Source organism: Melanerpes formicivorus, unplaced genomic scaffold, assembly GCF_026170545.1.
Source record: "Melanerpes formicivorus ecotype bairdi unplaced genomic scaffold, bMelFor1.0.p_v2 SCAF_20, whole genome shotgun sequence".
NCBI classification, from domain to species: domain Eukaryota; kingdom Metazoa; phylum Chordata; class Aves; order Piciformes; family Picidae; genus Melanerpes; species Melanerpes formicivorus.
In genome coordinates this window covers 4,745,075-4,767,500 of record NW_027142372.1, presented here as the reverse complement: position 1 = coordinate 4,767,500, position 22,426 = coordinate 4,745,075, and the positions used below count along the sequence as shown (strand labels likewise).

Sequence of the window (22,426 nt, the reverse complement as noted above, 5' to 3'; positions counted from 1 at the left end):
TTTTCTTGCTGTCTTTAACTTGTATTTTTATTTTATGTAAAAATGGCAAAAATAACTGGGAATGACCAAAGCAGGAACACGTGGCAGCAGCCAAGCTGGTTGTTATCCCAGATCAGTAAAGGGCATGGAGGAAGGATCATGTCCCACACCTGTTTCCCATGAAGGGGCACCCTGCTGTGGAAGGAAGGGTGTTTGCAATGAGCTTTGCCCATGTCCAAACCAGTTGTAATTTAGTTTGTGATAGCAGTGAAGTCTCAGTAGCCAAAGCACCGATGCAGATTGTTCAACCCTGCTGCAGGCAATCCCAGATGGTGACCTGCCTGACCTGAGGAGCACTCAGCAGCATCCTCCCTATGCCCATTACCTGTTTGCTCAGACATACATATCCACCCTGCAGTGCCATTTCTGACTGCACTGCTGGTGTATCCCAAAGGCTAACGTCACAGGCAAGCTGGCTGGGAGACTGTAGCAGCACATTCAGTTCTGTTAACATGTACTGCTGTCATGAATTCAGAGGCAGCCAACTGAAACATTAATGATCTGGTAAACTACGGAAAGGAACCAAGTCAGAGTGAAGTCTGCAGCACAATTATTTGACTGTTTGGGATGATGAACACCCATAGTTCCTCAGGATTTCAGCAGGAGGTGAGGGGGTTTGCATTTTTGTAATTCAAGTATATAATTAAGAATAAAAGTGTAGCAAGGAACAAGTCTCCGTATCCAGCACTCCAGATAGTGAAGAAATATGAAAGAAATGTCCTACACTAGGGAAACATCACTGGCTGCAAAAATCTGTACAAAAAGAGTATTCAGATCTGGTAATTCTTAGAAACACTGCAGAGGTGACTTGCTGCACCAGTTTCACCACAGACACCAACAGCACTTCCAGCTGAAAAACAATCTTAGCTTTTCTGAAAGATTTTCTAAGAAATTATTTTTTTCTCCTTTAGCAAGCCATGACTCACTGCTCTGTATAGCACAAACAGCCACCAGATACAGAAGCCTAAGTGCCAGAAAACGCTCACTAGCTCACAGAGAGTGTTTCAAGTGGGAGCTTCAAAACAGCCTCCAGAACCACACTCGTGTTCAAAGGAGGTGCTAGAGAACATGGCTGTGTGAAATTTGGCAATACAGCTTAACTGGCAGGAACAGGGAGGTTAGTTTTGGCTCACATGAGATCCTCCACCCTGTAGTTTGCTTTGAACAGTTCTAATGAAAAACTCAAAGTGAGATTCAGCTACAATCACCAGTTTTTATCTCAGGTTGGTCTAAAGCAAAAGAAATTTGATTTCTATGTGCATAACACTGGAGGAATACATCTCTCTTTAGAGGAGACTGTATTTCAAGTTATCTTTGGGAGACAAGGTAGCCAGGAGACATATAATTCTCTCACACATATACAATGCATATAAGCAAGCAAAACATCCATGTGGTGCAGGATAGGTTGAATAGGTAAGTGCATCATCCAGCTTGTAGCACTGGGTAGGAAACAAGCCTGTCCACTTTACTCCTTTCAGAAGAACAATTAATCACTCCTCCTACCTACTAGCTGAAGCAAAATGAGAAAATGCTGTTCTACACCTTGAATAGATGTTTATTTCATTTAGAGAATCCAAACATGCCTCCAGAGGAGATAAAAGGCCCAAATCATAGCTTTGCCTCTTAACCATGATGTATTTTGAAAATCTCAAACCTCAGAACACAAGTGGATGGAGAAGGTGGTAAATCACAGGGTGCTTCTTATTCTGACACATCATAGGAGGAGCAAGAGAGAATACCCACTTGAGCATGGCAAGTGGGAATACGGGATAAGCAGGACGGTCAGCTTTCCCTTGACGAGCATCCTGGCTGTGTGCCTCTCCAAGATCTCCAAACGCATCAAAGACAAGAGGTAGTCACAGGCCACTAAGACTTTTCCACCCAGAAGACCACTGATGTTAAAGGAAGGGTTCCCTGCCTCCTGAAAAACCAAGCTTATCTTACTAACACAAACCAGCAACGTTTACTATTCCCTGTAAAACCAGATAACATATACATAGCTTCCCTATTCCACAGGCTACACTGAAAATGTCAGGAAACAGGACAAGCTAGCTTATAAATAATTGCAACGCCCCTCCTGAAAAAGGCTGAGAGGGCGGTGGGATGAAAGCTCCCAGCCTGGAAAGCTGGGACTGCCAAGGAGCATAACAGAGTAAGAGCAAGGACAGTCTATGATATCCCAGCTCCATCTGTATGCAGAAATGAAAAGCATTGAGGAAAATATCAGTGCAGGCTATGGCGGCCGTTCCCAGGTGCAGGGAAATCCTCGGGGGAAGAGCACCATCAACAGAAAATACGGCAGACCTTATAAGAGACAGCTGACGTGGCAGATCCTACAAAAGCCTGTCTGCAGTATCTGAACATCTTTTGTTCTCTAGCCCTATTCTTTCACCTGGCAGCTCACAGATGAAAAGACCTGAGAGATGTTCTTGTCATAGGAGACTTTTCCTCAAAAGGCTCCTAAAAGGAGGAGGGACCAGGGTAATGTGGGGTCCACTACAGGGGATGTGTGGCAGAGGAAGCTTTACCCTTCTAATAATGACTTCCCTACATTTCTGGAAATTCTCCCTAACCCTATTCCCCTGCTACGTGCAGAGTGATAACAAAGCCAACATTGTCCATCAAGTCTCAATCTGAAGTGACTCATTTATTCTCAGGAGCTTTCTGTTCATTTTTTTTTCAGCCTGGCATCCTAAGAAAACAAGGTTTCTGTGATCATATTGCCTGTCATATGTCTTAACTGTTTGTCCCTTCCTATTAACTATTGAACCACACTGGGCTGAGTATAGAGGGCTCCAAAAGAAATTGAGTTTCTCTTACAGAAAATGAGTTTCTATAAGATTGGCAAAGCAACCTTTGATTGGGTAGGACAGAGACTCCAGTTCATGTCTCTGCTGAGAGAAAGGATAAGAACAGCCAGCACTTATCCCTGCTTCTGGGCCTGTGCAATCAACATGTGTGTGCCACCCAGCTGACCAGCACAGCTCATGCTGCTTCTTGTCCTGATTGTAGGTAGAGGTGAGGAAAGGGATATGAGAGAACTCTATAAGAAATAGGGTCGGAGGGGAGGCTGAGCTGGAATACTGTGAAAAAGAAATGCAACATCATATCAAGTTCAGCCTCATACATAAGAAAACTTGGCGGGTTTGTGCCAAATTGTCTGTAACTTCATGACACATCATCAGGGACAAATGCCAGTATTTCTTAAGTGCTCACTGAATCCAGTATGTAGCCACACATAAACCAGCAACCAGTTGGAGAGTTCATCTATTAGATTTATTGCTACAATTTCTTCCCTTTTGCCTAAGTGTGGCAAGCAATAGAGAAGTCACAATGAAATCACTTTATCTCCTAATGTCACCACTTTCTAGGTCTGCACAATTAAAGCAAGGTTCTTGAAACAAGTAGAAAGTGTGTGATGAAGCAAACACAAGGGCTCTGGAAAAAAGTCTCCTGTAAGACCGCAAGGCTTGGCTCTCAAGTTTGTGACATTGGTAAAAGGCAGCTCTCCATCCCAAGTGTGCTCTGCAGGAGCGTATTCCTACATCTACTGACCAAACTAGGGATTTTTATGGAAAAGTGAAGGAACAACAAAAATGTCCTTCTTTCCTGTAGCACCACATGATAAATTTCATTTGCCCCATTCTAACTGCTTCTAGTGACAGTGCAGTGTTTGTCTGAATTTTTAACAGATGTTTCTCAGTACTCTTGACCACTTGTCTCTCCTGAGGATTTCTGCAGTGGGATAGTTCTAGATAGTAATACAAACAAAGCTTGTAAGAGGCTCTTGGGGATAAATCTGTAGACAGTGCATCTAGGATGGGTGTGGGTATGGGTCCAAGCCTTATGAAACTTTGTAAATATCCTCTAAAGACTAGCAAGCTGGACTGACCCTGCCTGCAGATGTTTTTGAGTTTACCAGTCCCACAGTGAAAAGGAAGACAGCTTACAGATAACTGCAACACTCCTGAAACAGCCCAAGAGCGGGATTTAAACTGAAAGTTATAAAAGCAGAGATATACTGGAGCAGAACAGAATAATGCAAAGGATGATGTGTGATGGTGTAACTCCATTTCAATTCAAAATACCAAAGATGCTGCAAAGGGGATCAGTCTGGGCTGAGGCAGAATTTCCCAGATGTCAGGTTACCCCTGGGAACGAGCACACTGGATTCACTTGACAGGTGTGAAGGTACTCATGCAGTCAGAACACAAATTGCTTTAAAAAAATAAAATCTCAGCTTTCATTTTGAAAGAAAATGAGTATCTGGCGCTAATGCCTGGCAAGGAGGCAGTGACATCTGCCCGAGTTTGTACACAGCCTGAGACAATCAGCTAAAACATGCTTATGGCTGCTAGTTTACATTATCAAAATGTAACCGTAGCCATTTAATACCAAAATGAAATCTATTATAGCTATTGTCAGCAGCTGAAAGTGGGGTTTTTTTCAAAAGGTCAGTCGACTAGCTGGAGAGTGAAAACAAGCAAGGCGGCCGTGCCAGCCCTTAGGATGTGGCTACATCATGCAGGCTGATTTTGCATTCCCTTAAATGTCGGGCAAGAAGCAGCAGTGAGGCCTTGGTGGAGTCCAACTGCCCCGGCAGCTGTGGGCAAGGCAGTGGGTGGCTCCCCTCCTGCAGGTGGGCAGGCAATGGGGAGCCATGGGGTGAGCCCCCACACATGCCCCTATCACAGCACGCTGCACCTACTTCTTGCCGGGGTAGAGAAAGGGATGGCTGTAGAGGACACCACTTTTTTCAAATCCATTCAGCTTCGGGGCGGCTGTGTCATTCACAACAATACCACAGCCCTCCCCCACCCCCACAAAAACCCATAAACAACCCCACTTGAGAACCACTTCCCCACAAATAGCACTGCATAGCTCCAAACACCCCCACTGTCGGCATGGATCGAGCATTTGCTGACATCTTCTGTATTAGCATTTCTGTTAACCCTTTTGTAAGATCATTTAACTCGGTTTCAAAATCCCTCATTCTGAAAAACGCTTGTTAAATATTGGATGTGACTGCTACACAAAGTGATAGCTTGCTAGTCGTAACCCACAGGATATATTTAGCTTCACAAATTCATCATCAATGGATTTTGAAAGCATTGTAGCCAACAGACTGGAAACCACATGAAATACAAACAGAACTTTTAATGCGCAAAGAGACTAAACAAAAAGATCCTTGACCTTCTTGCTTTCCCTTGCATACCATTATCCCCAGCGAGACAGCAAATGGAATGACGTGGAGAGCAACAGCTACCATCAAGCAACTTTGGAAGCCAATTTCTACAGTAGTTAAGCAGTTAATGGCGTTAATCAGAATGATAACTTATTAAATTCTACATTTATGCAAATAGCATTTTGGCATATCACATGGAGACCTGAGCAGCAAAGCTTGCCAGGAACACGTCCCAGCATAGAACCATTGAATTATTTGGGTTGGAAGGGACCTCAAAGATTGGTTAGTTCCAACCCCTTTTACATTTGCTGTTTTGGTTTTTTTACTAGCATGTAAAATAGTGGTGGGTGCCTCAGAAAAATCACACTTTAATAAAAAAACTGCAGTCACAAACTGATCTCCAGCATCACAGATAGATTAATGAACAAATTGTTTAATTCTTAACCTTTAAGAAGCTAAGATTAATCCCTACAGCTAAATCCAATCTCTGTCTTTATAAAAAGAAGTTGACATTTCTTATAGACCTTCCTAAAGCAGGCAACATTTACTGAACAAAGAAAATAGCAGATATCCCTAACCCTCTCCATGATACAGTAGCTATGGTATCTATAGCACAAAAATATCCAGCAACCAGAGTATTTTATGACTATGACATGAAAGGATGCTATCTGTGTTTGATGCGATGATTCAGGAACACTGCAGTTTAGAGCAGGCAGAACTTACAGCAATCTTAGCTTTGTAAATCCTATGTAGAATACAGTGAGTTTTCTAAAAGAAAAAAGTATCTGGCAACTTTTTAGCTCCAGGTTGCATTTAAATTCAGTGAGGATGAGAAGCAGGGGACTAGATGAACAGCTATGAGCTGCACTTTTAATTGCTTTCAAGAAGTAAAAAAGAATATTGAGGGTGTGATTATTCATGTAGTTCTCCCCTTTGTTGGTGCTGATTTCTAATAGAATTAAATTCTGTACAGAATTACCCTTTCATTTAGCTCATTCTCTGTCTTCAGGAAAATGAGGTGGGAACCACTTGCTGCAGGACGTTGTGCAAAATGAGTTGTTCGCCAGTTGAAATTGTACCTCTGTTTTGAAAATCAATAATATTGCTTGTACAGAAGCCTTAACTGTTGACTTATTGATGTATATTTGAATATATGTGTATCTGGGCACCTTCTCTTTGTTTGTGCACAGCCTGCAACACAGAATGTTAAAATATCTCTGGAAAAATAATTGGCCTTTTTTCTCCCCTTTGGGTACCAATTTCTGTTTTTAAATGAATGTGCAGGTTTCCTGTTGCTGCTTTCATTTGAACATATCAACTAATTCTAGGTTTAATCAAAACAGAGAGTTTTAGATCACAAACACCTTGTGTTTTTTTTACAGCACATATATTCTTTACCTTAGTATGATTATTGGCTATTAAGAGAAGAACTTTTTTTTTTTCTTTCTTTAACAAAATCATTCAAAGTTTTACAGCAACTCGCTTTATGGAGTCAACTTATGAAAGCATCGAAGCTTTTCCAGAGAAAACAGGATTCTCCCCACCTCCCTCTGGCTTTTCTCCCTACTGAATGCCATGGCCTTCACTCAACCAAAGGAAATGAAAGACAGACTGAGACAACAGCATCACGTGGGTGAAGGTCAGATTGATTTTCAGCTGTGTGGTGCTGTTTTATCACCCTCAGGACAAAAGTTAAGCCCTTCATTTTCTCATGTCTGCTTTAACAGACCAACTTATTTTTTCCTGAAATTTTGGTTGGGCTTCATGCCACCTCAATTATCAAGGATAGCCTAATTTAAAACATTTGTGGAGATCTTCCTCAGAATAAAATCCAGAGCAGCCCACACACCACAACATTTCTATCCGTAAGTTTCCTCTGTTCCCTTTGTACAAATAGTGGCTCCTTGAAACTACTGAGGTTTCTGCAGTGACATTTGCTGACAGCAAAAGAAGAGTGGGATACAGCTGCTGGCTGTTCAGCAATGATCCTGGGCACAAGGAGGGGAGCATTTGCTATCTCAAAAGGGGCAAGTTCACAAAATGTTTTTCTCCCCATTCTCCTTCCCTCCCTCCCTCCCTCCTCTCTTGCCTGCTTGGAGAGGCCAAGCTTTCGGAGAGATGAGCCTCCTGCCTGTCACTCGGTGATCCAGACATGCACGGCCAGTTACTGTGGCAGCCACTGGAAAAGCAGACAGTTTTGCTAACTCAGGTTGCACTTTCCCCAACTCTAGTGCCACTCACAAAATCTCTCCCCCACAACTTGCTGTAAGCACTGGCTCTCCTCATTTCTCTTTTAATTAAGACTGAAGCTCACCCAAATTAATGATGTTATTTTCAATACAGACATTTTCCACTAGTTGGGTCTTCAAAACTGAACTGATTACCATAAAATGAAGCATTTTGTACATCACAGACACATATGTGTATACCCAGTTATGGAAAGAAAGAGTATCCTTCCTCCTGCTGTTTGTATTTTCAGAGCTTGCACTGGCAGACAGAAAACTCAATGTTCTCTCATTTAAGCTACATGACAAGAAAATTCTATACACTTTCATTTTCTTTTGCTTTAAATTTTGGATAAAATTTGTCTTATTTGTGTGAGGAATGCAAGAGCATCATGACTGGCTCCTAAACATGACAGTTGATCCTCCATAAAATGCAAGGAATACTATCTGCTTTATTTATATATACCAGAGGCTCTGGTTGAAATCAAACCTAGTTACAATGGATACCATTAAAACATCTAATGGAATACAATTCTTACATGAAATAGCTCTTGTAAAACAAACCATGGTAAGTGTAAGAGAGGAAGGAGTAGAAAAGAGCTGTAAGGTGAGATCAAGCATCTATCCAGGTCGGATCTGGATGCAGTCTGAATGCAAGCTAAATAATTTGCTAGTTTTTGTGAACAAAGATTTGGCCAGCACGTCTTTAACTCATCTAAACCTATCTGAGACTGCCTCCAAGACAGTACATGAAGTAGTCTGATTTCTTACAGCACCTCAAGGAGATCTGCAGATGCTGGTCCCCATGGGACAGTTCAAGGGAGGCTCTGCATATGTATGGAGCCCCAAGGAAGCGTGGGCTCTGCAACAATGGGCAAAGGAGCAACTGTGGCTGAGAATAAAAGAGAAAACAGCAGCGGGGTAAGGTGTAACTCAAATGTGGAGCGACTCAGCTACATGCAGGGCCAGGAAAGGGCAAATTCCAGCACAGTGTCAAGGAGAAGACTGCCGTGAACAAGATTCGAAATGGTGGCAGTCCAGAATGGAGCAAGCAAGAAAACAGCCTTTGAAGAGAGAGCTCACAGGGACACCACCACAGGCAAGAGGGAGAGGGAAGGGAAGACAGCAGTTACCCTGAGAAGACAACCAGAAGAACTCACAAAATGAAAATCCCATATGATGCAGAGACAGACCACAAATTGAGTATTATCATAAATGTTAAAAAACTATCCTAGAGGCATGTTGAATTTTTGACTAGTTTGGGCTTGGTGAGTTGCTATGATTTATTGATGCAAATTGATCAATGTAATTAATACCTGCTTAGACTACTCCTGGAGTCCAGTAAATGAGCTACATTCAGTTTTACTCAGAGAAAACGAATGTATATGTGTATATGTTTATATTTCTGTAGACTGTGAGGTCAATAAAGGGGATTTATTCTACTTCTACCTTTCCAAATTTTCTAATGAGTAATTAGTAGATGCAGATTTCTAAAATGACCATTTAATATAAGTTATACTGAATCTCATTTATTTTAAGAGATATCATTAAGGACAAAGTCTGCACAAGTGAACTGAGTTCACTGTAGAGGAAATGACTGGGAATTATGTTAAAAAAATCTATTCAAATGTTTAATGTAACAGATTCCCTGGAGAAGAGAAAAGCAATGGGCTTCTTCAGCCTTTCCTTATGTCCTCCTCAGCAAGGCTAACAGTAATTGAGTACCAAAAGAAGAAGGAGCCTAAAAGTCTTTCACCATTATGCCGAGAAACATTTTCAAGGAAGCCTAAAGGAGAGATGGACCCAGGCACCAAAAAAATTGTGCCTTCAAAGGGGAAGCTCATCCCCATAGTTACAGGTGTCATCAGCAACAGAACCCATCTGGATTAAAGAGCTTGGCTCTTCCACCAGTTTCATGCACATCATTAGGCAAATTGGTAAAGTCACAGTTAAAGTCATTTTCATCCAAAATAAGTCAGGCTGTTAAGGGTTCCCCCTAGAACTCTCCCCTAAACCTTGTCCTCTCATCCCCTTCATGTTGACATAAGGCTTGTGCAGATCCACAGAACACCAGATCCAGTAGTTGCGCAGGCTAAAAATTAATGCTTTTAATTGTCAACTCACAGACAATACAAACCTTGTGCCAGCATAAGGTAGGAGATGGAAGGAAGGAATACCTTTTTAAATACTTAATACTTAAGCCAGATTAGTGTGATGACTTCTTAATTTCATGACAATAAAAATAAGAATAATGCTTCCTTGTGTCAAAAAGGAGGTACTAGTCTAAATGCTTAGAGACAACGAAGTGCTCAAATGCCCTAAGAAGCATTTAAAATGAACAGACCAAGTGCCTTGAAAATCCCAAATGAATTTTTTCATAAGACAATGAAAGATGGTTGCAATAAGCAAGTTCTGAATAACATTACTTATATTTAATACATATTATTTAACTTAAATTTATACTGAATGCATTTACAACAATTTTGAATTGAGTATGAAATTATTACATCTATTTTTAATTCATCTAACTATTAAGAACACTTCCTAAAACTACTTACAGGAAACAGCATTCAAAAGGTACATATTAATCACCAACGCTTTGAAGAAAGCTGCTTAGACCTCTCGTGGAGGTCTTCTGATGTGCAAATCCAGCTTGGAGAGCAACAGCCTCTCCAGCAGGTGCAGGGAAAAATATTCCCTTCATTCGATTTATTTGACTGGTTCAGTCCAATAACAAGTTTGTTCAGAACAGAGAAACTATTTGGCAAGTGATTGCTAACTTGCTACTCGCCAGCCCACAGTAAAGAAAGCCATGAGAACACAGGCACCCAGTAGGCTGTCCACAGGAGGCCACATACTTTGGTGGATCTATCCTGCTCAGAAGGGACTGCTGTGCTGCATGGGTGCAGGCTAGCACAGGGGAGACCACACAGCCCTCCCTTGAGTTGGCACTTGATGCAGGCTGAGCCCTGGGCTCCTAGACCCAGAGGCCATGCAGAGATGCTCCAGCGAGCGCTCCCAAAGCCAGCCAGCTGAAGGGGACCAACCCATGCTGGCATGTTTCCCTCAAGCCAGCCGGCACCGGGGGGTGGAGGCTGCTTTCTGGCTTCCCCAAGCCTGGAGCACAGTTAATAACATGCCAGCTGTATCTGCAGACAAGCCAAGTTTAATGAGGCTACAACAAAAGCATTCAAATATGCACTACAGAACTTCTGTGGGGATTTTTTTCTAGAGCTTGTTTTTAAAAAATGAAAGATAGGAATTCTTGACAATGTTCATACACACACTTTTTTATTTTTAATTGATTTTGTTTAAACCCATTTATATTCTACAAATTCAAAGTAATCAACATTCAAAAGGTTTTTTTTAATCCCACTACTTCCAACAGCAAAACTATGTTGTGTGATGAGTGCTTGAAATGCACTGCTGGTTGCTTTTTTCTTAATAAACATTGAAGTCTTAATTGTTTTTCCTCTACACAGCCAGACACCATCTTTCTGTCTGCCAGGTCTTCACACCAGGACAAGCACTATCCCTTGCCTTCTGCTAGGAAACCCGGACAGATATGCAAATATGAGATCTAGCACTAGTGGTGATGGGAGCACCTTACTCAACCACTGTCCTATCAGCCATGCTTTGCCACGTGCCTCAGTCTCTTACTCTGTCAGGATACAAGAGCTATCAATAAGAGGATTGCAAATACAAATATGAAGACAGCAGAGGGAGCAGCAAAGGAAGTCTGCTCAGGCATGAGTAGGTGGAGAAGGTGCAAAAGGGGCAGTCACTGTCTCCTCTACCAGAAGACCCAGAAAGTATCAAACAAAGGCAGGCAACAAAGATGAAGTGAACAAAAGGGGATAATTTTCCCCAATATGTAATTGAACTCCAGGTCCCCCCATGGGAAATGCTAGATGCATATTTTGCTTCAAAAAGGAAGAGAATATTCTGGGGAAACAGAACTATGGGACTATCAGGCTGGCTCAGTACAGCCATCCTTATATGAAGACTATTTATCCAATGGTCTGCTAAAGAATTGGGGAAGAAATCAAGAAAAGAAACACTTTGAATGCACCTCCTATTCTGCACTCTGAAGATCTTGACAACTCTGAGTCTGCCACAATGGTTGATACAGCCAACAGAGTTTTGTCCCTCAACAAGGGATACAAAGGCAGTGTGTGCCCTTCAGCGGCACCCCAGCCACAATCTACACGCTTGTGCGTCTGAGGCAGGACAACCTCTACTGAGCTCTCTAAGGCATTATTAAAAGGCCACTCTATAACAAGCACACATCTGTTGTACTCTCCAGGCTATCCTCACTGCATTTCTGAACTGAGTTTCACATACTGGGTTTTGTCTATAACTCCCTGAATGCTGGGACCAGCTTAGGGCAGCAGTGATCCTCCTTCCTGTGGGCACCAGCTGCCCTTGCATCACCCAGCAAGCTCCAACCCTGGAAGGAGCCTTTCCACTGCAACCCCTCCCTCCCTTTTTCAGAAAAAAAAAAAACCACTATTATCTAAGATTTCTATAATGCTGAGAAACAAACCTGCCCTACACAAACCCACACAATACTCCCTATGTCCTAACATGGTGATGGCTCATTCTTTGCAAACAAAATTCAGAAGTGGGGGGAAGAAGGGGAAGTGGGTCTCAGACACCCCCAGTGCCCCAGAAGGGCTGTGTGAGACCTGGAGTGGTACAGAGGGTACCCCTGTCCCTGAGGTGGGACAGGCTCCAGTTCCCGAATGCAAGTCCTGCTGCACACACAAGTTCTCATGCCCAGCACTCAGCAGCTGGCCCTTGCTCCACAGCATTTGGGGTGCTTCAGTCTTTGTTCATCTCCCCATTTCTGACACAGCAACATACCAGGAGGTGAGAGTGGCTTTTCAGACAGACAGTGCTGAACCGCTCAAGATTTCAGAAGTATACATGCTTTCATTAAGAGGCCTCTCTTAAAAGATCCACCCACTTTTTCTTCTATCCATTTTCATGTATACCTGTGCTTATTTTGCAGACTACTTTTTGAACTAGATAAAAGTAGATAAAAGAACTCAATTAAAGTAGCAAGAATGAAACAGTCCCTTGCCAATACAAACACGCTAACTTGTCATCCTTAGCTCCTCGCTGGGCCATATGTTTAAAAGTGACAAGGAAAATGTTCTTCCTGTGTGAAAAACATATGCTGCTTGAGGAAAGACATCATCATTGCTAAGAAATGTTTGTGCAGCCTCAGAATGCACAGCCGGGTCATACACAATGACTGCTGGCTACGTGGAGGCTGAGAAAGGGCTAGAGACAGCTCTTTACCTCCCCTCCTACCAGGAGTTTTGGTTACAGGCAACCAAAGCACCCGCAGCTGTGCTGGCAGTGCTCCTATCTCCACACACAATGCCTGGTGCTGCCTCCCTTGCCACCATCCCAGAGGGACCCGGCACAAAGGTGGCAGTGGCGATTTGCAGGGGGTGGTGCCTGGCACACTGGCATGCTCTTATCAGCCAGCACACTGCCCGGCTCCTCGAACCCAGCTGGGGATCTGCTGCAGGCTCACTGCTGTGCCCCCACTGAGGGAGACCTTCCATGAGACCACAAAGCAAATCCCGAGCTGGGTGTTTATGGCAAGCAGGCATTGTTTTAAATTCATGTCCCCGCCCCCCCAAATCCTTACAGGCACCGGCACGCCTGCAACATCCAAGAGACAGCCCGAGAAACAATTGCTGGGCTGGGCCCTGCTAACGCCTTGCCACACGGAGGGGCTGAGCACAGGGCCGTGTGCCCTAGCCAGAGAGGTGCAGCCCCAGGGTCTCACCTACCTGCGCCTGTCGGGCAACTCGCCGATCTGCCAGATAAGCAGCACTGTTAGGGAGCATAACACTTTGCAGATCTTTCAGAGACATATGCAATACATGAAGCGCTGCACTAAGAGCACCTTCGTGGGCAGCCCCCACTCATGCCGAGCACCCCACGTGGGGCAGAGCTGGCACTGGCAGCTCAGGAAACGCACTGCATGGGATGCACTGAGAAACCACTGTATGGGCAAGGTTACCCTTAAACCTTGTTTGTCATTAAATTTGCAACTGTGTCTGACTTCAGATCCAAATTCACATATGGGAATATGCTTTATGATAAATACATACTTCACTGAGCACCTGTGTAAAAAGCCAGGCAGCACAGCACCTTATCAGCACACTAGTTTTGTGCTATCTGCAGGCAGAAGTCCTGGAATGAGCCTACTCACAGGCTGGCTGGGAACCTCCAGGTGACTCAAACGTCACCTGTATGGTGACAGGGGTCAGGGGAGTGTACCCCCACAATAATCCAGGGTTTCAGAGCACTCAGCACTGACAGGTACAAATATTGACTACATGGAAATATAAGAAGCACCTGGGCACCATGGCCTAGGTGGCTGCCTAAGCCCTTGGGAGCCCTGCTGCCCCTGCATCTCCAGTAGGGACAACTGGGACAAGCTAAGGACAGAGTCTGTGCTTGGAGCCCTCCAAGTGATTGACAATAAAAATGCTGCCCTGGTGCCCATTTTCAGATCTAGACAGCGAGAATGGAGGACTCCAGGGAAAATCCATGTTTTTACAGTTTGTGATATTACTGAGCTTTTCTGGTGCCAATTTTAAAACACTGCTACGACCTCTGGAAAGAAGGAAAACTGCATTTCAGCACGACAATGTAGAAAAGAACAAAAAAAAAGGAAATGTTTGAGCTTTTTTTAGCTTGAAATACTAGTCAGGTTAAGAGAAAGGAGCAGAATTCTGGCAAGGACAAGAGCACTCAGGCTGAGCCACAACACAGTAATTAGGGCCAGTAGGTCATTAGAGAGACAGCTGTATAAACTAGGTGTATAATTAAGTTTCCACACTGCTTTTTCATAACTGTATTTCAGTTCCTTTTGTGGAGGACAACCAGTAATTCATAAATTTAAAGGTGCAACAACAGCAGCAGCAAAAAGACAGAAAATCTCTGATTTGCCAATCAGGTGCAACCAAAGATTACAATTTGAGGGAGGGCTAATTTTGGAAATACATGTAAGGAGCCCCCTTTTGTCAGTGGAAAGCACAAAGTGCCATCTGACAAAACATTCACTAGATGTTGTTACTTGTTGACAAGCTGCCGTATATGGTTTTCTGGGTAAGCATCCCGCATATACGGTTGCACGGCAATTATAATTCTTGTAGCAGGTGAAATACAAGAAAATGCAAAATTATACACTAGCATGAAACAGTTACAATACCTCATTTCAAATGTAAGCCTAGTGTACAAGTTAAGGGCATTTAAAAGGAGCAACTGCAAGACTTTAATTATAAACTAGTTCCTACCGTACAGTAGTTTAGAAAAATCAGCTGCTTCCAAGCTGGCAATATCCATATATAGCTCTGCTGCTGTTTGAAACAGACAACCTGTAAAGTTATCAACAACAGAAGAGGACCTCATGAAATGCTCAGAGACCCCGCCGAAACCTACTTCTGTCCACTGCATTGATGCACTAATTTGCTTTAATACATTCTATATTCACTTGAGGAACCACAGAAAAAAAGCTCACATTAGGCTATTCTGACCCATGAGGGTAACGGGGTGACATGGGTGGAGGAAGCAAAAATAACACAATAAAATCCTGGAGTTAGATCCAGACTATCACAAGTGGATTAAAACACACAAGCGAAATGGCAAATCTCGTGGCTTTTTAGCCACCTTTCGTCAGACAACAAACAACTCAGCACCAGCCACCAGACAATGACAGATCACACAACAGTTGCTTGATGTATGCAGCCTCTGGTGCTGGCCAGAGGACACAGTAATTTGTAAACCCATGTGCAATTCTTTACTCTTGTCAACTAATGCTGTAAGATAGCATCACCCTACAACACCTACCTACTAACAGCAATGTGCAAAAAAATGTATAAAAAAGACTGCATGTGATGCTGACAGCAATGACTGCCTTCTCTAGTTAGGGGGATGTGGGCTACTAGTGAGCTTCAAATTAATTGTAAAAGCTTAACACATCCACTGCATACACTACACTAACTGTTTTTATTTGTTCTCAGAGTATTTTTCAAGATGCTCACTGGTTGTTTAAGGTACTATTTCCAGGACTGCTGCAGGAGAGCTCATTTATGGGGGCAAGCTGGGAGACAAGGGAAGACATGAGCCGGTAAGGAAATGCGATGTTCTTTCAGTACAAGCTGCCCCCATTTAGACCCTTTTCAGATCCCCGTAGACACTGGAAACCTACAACCTGCAATCACAGACATCAGTCATGAGCAAAAGGTATAAAAGGCACCTAATTCTGTCAGAAGGAGAACATCTCTACTACACTGACATCAAAAGAAATGCCATGCACTTATGCTACCAGAGATGTCTAGATTTCAGTGGTATTTTGTCCTCAAAGAAACAAGTCTGCAAAACATGAAAAAGCAAGGGGGAAATGGCTGTTTTGTTACCTCCTTACATGTCAAAGCAGCTGTGTTCAAACTGTATTATAACTTCAGCACACCATAATGAATTTCTAAGGGATTCCAGTGAAATAGATGGTTTATCCTATTCTTTGGAGTGATCTCTCACAATCCTGCAACACTCCTGAGCTACAATACCTTCCTAACTTCAGTATCCCAACGGAAGTCATTAGTTATGTTGTATTATCAGCCTGGTGATATTATCACTACAAATACTACCTGTATTGATCTGGAGCCATGTAGACATAACTGAAAACCCTGCTTCAGATCAAGACATGAAAACCTAGCTTGCCAAGAGGTCAGGCATTGCATTACAACCTCAGATGTGTCATGCAGACATTACAGGCAAAAGGAGTACAGCATAGCTAAGGACACAGCAAACAGCTTATTTTGTGGGTTTAAATCTTTAAATATACCACACTTCATAACACAGTCTTGTATTTCACCCAAGTGGTGCAAGTATTTTCACATGAACTTTCAACAAAAATTCTCATGGCTACTGAACAAACTGGTGTATCTAAAAGGTGGTGGGATTTTTCTCCTCAAGGTAAACTATGTGAATATCAAGCAATATTCCCACTTGTCTTCATGGAAATATCCAGAATATGAGACTGCAGTCTTCCTATTTACTTTCAATCACTTCAGGACACTAGGTTAAACTAAACAGAAAACAGACACTCATATTCTGGGGCAAGGATTTCCTCACATGGAGATAATTGGCACCTATTTCATGTATATGCAGATAGTTACATGGTACCTTCTTATCACAAAATGTCTTTGCAAATCATCAGCACATGTGAACACAGTAAAAGAAGATGAAATTATGCTACCTGAAAATAAAAATTAGCAATGGGAACATTAACAAACTATCTTCATAAGTCACAAAAATCTTAATTTTTCCTAGTCTCACCAACAGAATATTATGTTGAAGGTAAAAACAAACTGAGGTGTGACAACACTGACTACTGATATGAATAGAACCTCTAGGTTGCTACATATTCTTGTACATTTGCCTCTGGAAAAAAAGTTGCTCCTTTTCATAGCATTGTTGGTCACCAGTCATAACCTTACATTCCTCCTCTGCAGTCCTTGTCTGCAGCACCTGCTCCCCTCTGCCTGCGCCACTCTTCCAGTTGTGCCATTACAGCTGTTTGGGGGACCACAAGCGAACCACACCTCAGCAGACACCTGGGCTAAAAAGAGCCTTTCTTTTGGTGGGGCTCATCCCCAGCACCACAAGCAGCTGTACCAGCACAACAGAGAAGACAGGGCAATGACAAAGAAATGGCCACCCAGGGTCAGCTGCTGGAGACAGCCTGTGGCTGCATGGCCACCCACCTGCCCTGGTGAGTTCCTCCCTGTCCTGCTCCCCATGTGGGATGTTATTGGGAACAACTTGTCTCTGCAACTGCTTCTTTGGAAAGGACCAGTCTACCCATCTGCAGGCTGGGGAAAAGCCCCAGTGGTCCTGCATCCTTCTTTTCTGCTTGCCAGAAATGAGAACAGGGTATCCTCTCCTCTGCAGACCAGAGTGAGATAGGGGAGGGTGCTCTTGGGGTGGAAGGGAGACTGAGCACACCTGATCCCTCCCTTCCCTTGCTGTACTCTCTTTCCTAGGCACTTTTTTGGCTGAGCATCATTTTACTTATGCCCAAAATGAAGAGCAGAAAATACAGACTAATTAACAGACAAATTAAGTGGCCAGAGAGGAACATGCACTCCAGAGAAAGAGGATGGGATACTGCTGCACCAGAGGAGAAGCTAACCCTCCTTGCCCTCTGCCAGGCTCAGCATGTCTGTCTGTCAGAGCTGCAACTGCCTAAAAATATTTTACAGGAGTGCAGAGGATTTACATGATGGCAGAGTATTCAAATCTTGGAGGGTAAAGACTGAGAATCTCTGATTTAAATACATATGAACGTATTACGCACTCCCCCTCCTAAGATTTGATTTAATCTTTGGTAAAATCTGCAAAGCTTTTTACTACCCCCTGTAAATCAGCTTAGTGTGCTCTGCAGAATAGCTGCTGCTACTGCCGGCCACGCAAAGGCAGCCACGTAAAAGCAAGATATGTTGCAATTGTTCACACCAATGCTCTGAGCTTGTTCCCTCTTTACACAAAGTAAAATCAAGATCAGCATAGGCTGATGCTATCCTCACTTGCCCAGAATTCAAAAGGCAGTGCAATAACCTAGGGAGAACAGTGTATTTTTAGGGTGGGATTACAAAACTCGCACTAGGAATTTTAATCTCAGAAATCGTCATGTTCTTTCATGGGTTCAGAGGCCTTTCTTCCTGGGAGTTTTATGCACTTCAGTCTTTTAACTTTTTTAATCTTCCTACATCTAGAAAGAGAGGGGAAAATACCCTGCCTGAAATTTTTACCATTAAAAAAAAACATAACATTTTTGTCTAACGTAATTACTGGCAGAGTCCAATTGGAAAGCTGTTGCTTTTATTTTAATTTTATTAAAGGAGTGAACAAAGGCTACCCAAGGCACCACAATAAAATTACATTAACTGTAAAATTACATTATTAATTCTTTAATCTCACTTGAGGCCTCAAGCTGTTGCTATGTCCAATTACCCAGCTAACCACCTGTCAGAACTGTAAAGCTAGTTTAACATTACCTCCAGGACAGTTGTGTGCCCTGTGTTCAGTCAGGTCTGCCAGTGAATCGAAGTCCTGCTGACAGTTATCGCAGGTGTAAATTGACTCATCCTCCATGTCTTCATCTTCCTCATTTCTCTCTTCCTGGCTCGTCACACTGTTCCTCTCTTCCAGGGCCCGGCTGTCCTTTGCTTCGCTCTCCAGCTCTCCTCCCAGGCCACCTGCCAACAGCAAGAACATGCTCTAAGTTTGAGAGGTCTGTAAAATAAGAGCTTTAAGAAGGATGTTGCACTTATTAAGATACATTTAATTACAGCCGCTTTCACATTATCCCGACACCTTTCATTATATTAATGTGCCTTTTATATCATGCGGTGCAACAATTCTCAACTGTATTCTCTGCTGCTTAGTGTGAATCCTGCAAACACTCTCTCCTAATCTTCTCTGGTGGGTGTATAGCGGGAGCCTCTAACTCTCTGTCATATAAAGTTGTTAGTGTTTTATCACTTAACCAGGTTCTCAAAGCTTTAAAAATTGGCAAGATTAATTACAACCCACAAAATAAAGGCATGTGCTGAATTTTAATTCTCAACACTCTCCTCTCCCTGCTGCATCTATGCCCCAAAGTTAGTAACAAGAAAAAAAAAATCATCTAGTTGAAGACCCCCCCAAAGCACACATATGCCCCAGGATGTGAGAGGTCCTGCTGGACTGAGAGGCACTTTGTTGGGCAGATGAGCCATAGGTCGTGCTGACCAAGCCAAGAGCTGTCAGCATTGCACGTGACCTTCAAGTGTCTTCTGTATGTTTTATCCTCTGTGACTGAAATGTGGGCTAGCACAAACATCCTTGCCAAAGAATCCATGAGTTTTCATGTGCATTAGTGCACAGGAAGCCTGAGCATTCTGGCAGTTCCCAAAACACCCCAATGCAGGGGAAACCTACACTCTGGGGCCATGCAGGAGTCAGTTGCACACATGGAGCAGCTGGCTCTCTACTGACAGTGGGGTGGGAGGCAGGAGCAGCTAGCCACAGTCAGTTCCTCCAGTGTGCACTCAGTGTCCTGTAATGAGGAATGGGCTTGCAGTCATGTTTTTGTGAGTCCTTGTGACTCCAGGACACCCCCTCAGCCACACTGAACACCCAGGCATACCTGAAGCCAGTCATGCCCAATGGCTCCACACAGCACTGTGGTTGAACCTTACACAGCTCTCCAGAGAGGGAGCAGAGGTGAAAAAGTCCTTTTAAGTTCCTGTTGCACTCTCAGCAGGGCAAGCATTCATTAGACATACTGGCCACTCTGACCAGGCTTTGGTGACCAGCTGAAACAGAGATACCTGTGTCTGTTCCACATACAGAGTCCCACCAACATGGACAATACAGCTGCAGGTGCTGTGCCTGTGCTAATTCACCTGCCTGTGCTAGCCCTCACACACTCTGAATACACCCCACTGGTAAGACAGGAACATTTGAGAAGTCAATTCAGGAAAGTGAGGTGGGACCACAGGCTCTTCCAGCAGAAGAGATCCTTCTGCACTGTGTACCAGCAAGCCCAGAAAGCCAAGGAGTTGTTCTCAGCCAGGGAGTGGGGAGATGCCACCTTGTTGGTTTAGGATGTAATGGGGTTTTGAGCCATTAAAGAAACACCAGCAAACAGAGAGATGAATTGTTTCTAAAATTAGATCAGTGCCAAAAAAACTAAGGACAACCAATGCTGAGAACATGAAACAAAGCTGAAAAATAAAATTTAGTAAAAGATGAAAACTAGTTACCACAAGCACTGCAATTCAGATACACACATTAGTAGGGCTCTGCTACCACTATCCAGGCAGAGCACATTTTATACCATCGCCTGCACTGCACTGAATAACATAAATCACCTGGTGTAAAACGCTCTGCAGTTTTCCATGGAGCACTCATAACATGACATACCCTTCAAATTGCAATGGAGATATTAAAAAGCAATGCCTGCTGGTGGTGTATTGCAGCATCCCTCTTAGCAATTAACTGATCTGCACATTTTCAGGTTCCTCTACTGTTAAATTATACATACTTTTCTACTACAAAATTTCCATTAAGGACTAGATATAATGTTGGTCTTAACAAATCAGATGTGCCACGTACACAGCGGTAATGAATTTAAGGATTTGGTTATAAAAGGTATCACTCACTAAGCTCTCCATATTGTAAGTCATCATCTGTACTATGTTTATGCAATAAAATGCTGTTCACTGAACCTCATGCTTTATAGACTCTTCCTTAAATAAAAATGTATTGTAATGAAAAAAACCCCACAGGATTCTGGTTCTCTTTATACTACTTCACCAAATAATAAGTCACATTCAAAGCTATGCTACCTTTGCTTTACTTCACACATCACTTAATGCACCTATTCAAATTATCACTTCCATTTTGTCCTGTTTACTCGGCACGCTTTTACACAGTCTCTCATCCCAGAGTGCAATCACAAACATTTTAGCTCATTCAAGTTTTTTAAAGCTTGTAATGTTCTGCAGACTTGATAGTTAATAAATCAGAATGTCAACTCTCTGGTTTTATACGACAGAAACCTATAAAAATAGTCCAAGTATATAAATCTAACCTAAAAAACTGCCACCTGCTTCCATGTTGCCTGCCGACAAAGGCCTCAGGGAAACACTTCTGAACTAACTTGGCCACAATTGGAAGAAAAAAGTTTTCAGGCAACTTTGGGAAACTTTTAAGGGACCTTCACTAACAATTTTAGCAGATATTTTGTCTTTTGACAGTTAACCTAAAGACCAGCTGATCTGGTGAATGCACTGTGACAAATTCATCCTTGGTTTTACTCCAACACTTTGTGACTACACCAGGGATAAAGCTGTTCAACCGAGTCCAACAATAACAAATAATTTAGCACACTGCTTCAGAAAAATAAATTGTACAACGTGAGATAAGAAAATAGATTCCTGACTGCAAAGCAAAATTCCAGAAACATTTTTTAATTCCCTGCTGAATGGGAAATCTGATCTTCTAGGCAACTTTTCAAAAGCACTGTTGCTTGACGGAGTTGTATGTCAAACAACACAACAGTGACTCTTGCATAAATTATTTAGCAAATGCAACATTGCTTTAAAATGAGGTCGTCTTTTTTTTTTTTTGGTCTGTTTTCAGTGAGTTGAAGGAACTGTACATGTCTGCCACACCTCAGTGTTACTGTCCTCTGAATAACGACGTCTTCAGCTTCCTCTGCTGAGCTGCACGCTTGGTGCTTGCCTTGTAGAAACTGAACACCACCAAAAAAAATCTGGGGTTATTTCCTGGTGTTTTTTTTTGTTTGGTTTGGTTTTTGGTTTGTTTTGCTTTGGGGGGTGGGGGGTTACTTTCTGTCTCTACTATTTTGACCACAAGCTGCCAGTAGAGACTGGAGGGTGTGGACAGCCCTGGGGAAAAACTAGCTTCTTGCCCAGGGGAGCAAAACGGCCAAAGAGCACCAGGGCGGTGATGGGAATGGGTGGTCCATCCAGCAAAGAAAAGCTTCAGACACAGTCTGGCTGCTCCCACGGTGAGCTCAGCTTCCCCAACAAGGACAGCAGGCCACAAGCATTCCTCAGGAACTCATTTCTAAGGAGTTCTGCTGTAAGAGTTCACGAATTTGACCTGCAATTTTCCTGCTGGCAAGAACTGCAGGAGTACACCACGCCAGTGCATCCAGGCAGGACAGGTGCACACAGTCATAAAGACACTGCCAGGAGCTGTTGGGTACCCACAGAAGGCCAAGGCACTGCTGGTGGGGCTGATCTGAGGGCTGGGCCTGGGTCCAAAGTGATATATCTGTGTGCTACCACACAAACTGGATTCTCGGTGGTCAGAGTCAAAGGCACTGTCTGACGTTTACAAAGATCAATGGCTACCTTCTAGCATCACA

At 43.1% G+C, this 22,426-nt stretch overlaps 1 protein-coding gene across 5 annotated transcripts in view; it reads right to left on the bottom strand.

The window, feature by feature from the left end:
• Positions 1-22,426, bottom strand: part of ZNF423 (zinc finger protein 423) — a 293,950-nt gene that overhangs the window by 146,456 nt on the left and 125,068 nt on the right. For 4 of the 5 annotated variants that reach the window (XM_068150566.1, XM_068150565.1, XM_068150562.1 and 1 more), the window contains exons 3-4: positions 18,540-18,740; positions 14,775-14,855 (exon numbers count right to left, since the gene is read on the bottom strand). In XM_068150566.1, the coding sequence (XP_068006667.1) occupies positions 14,775-14,855; positions 18,540-18,636 (178 nt within the window). In that variant the 5' untranslated portion in view covers positions 18,637-18,740. The remainder of the gene's footprint in view (positions 1-14,774; positions 14,856-18,539; positions 18,741-22,426) is intronic. The other variant, XM_068150564.1, reaches the window with a different exon arrangement.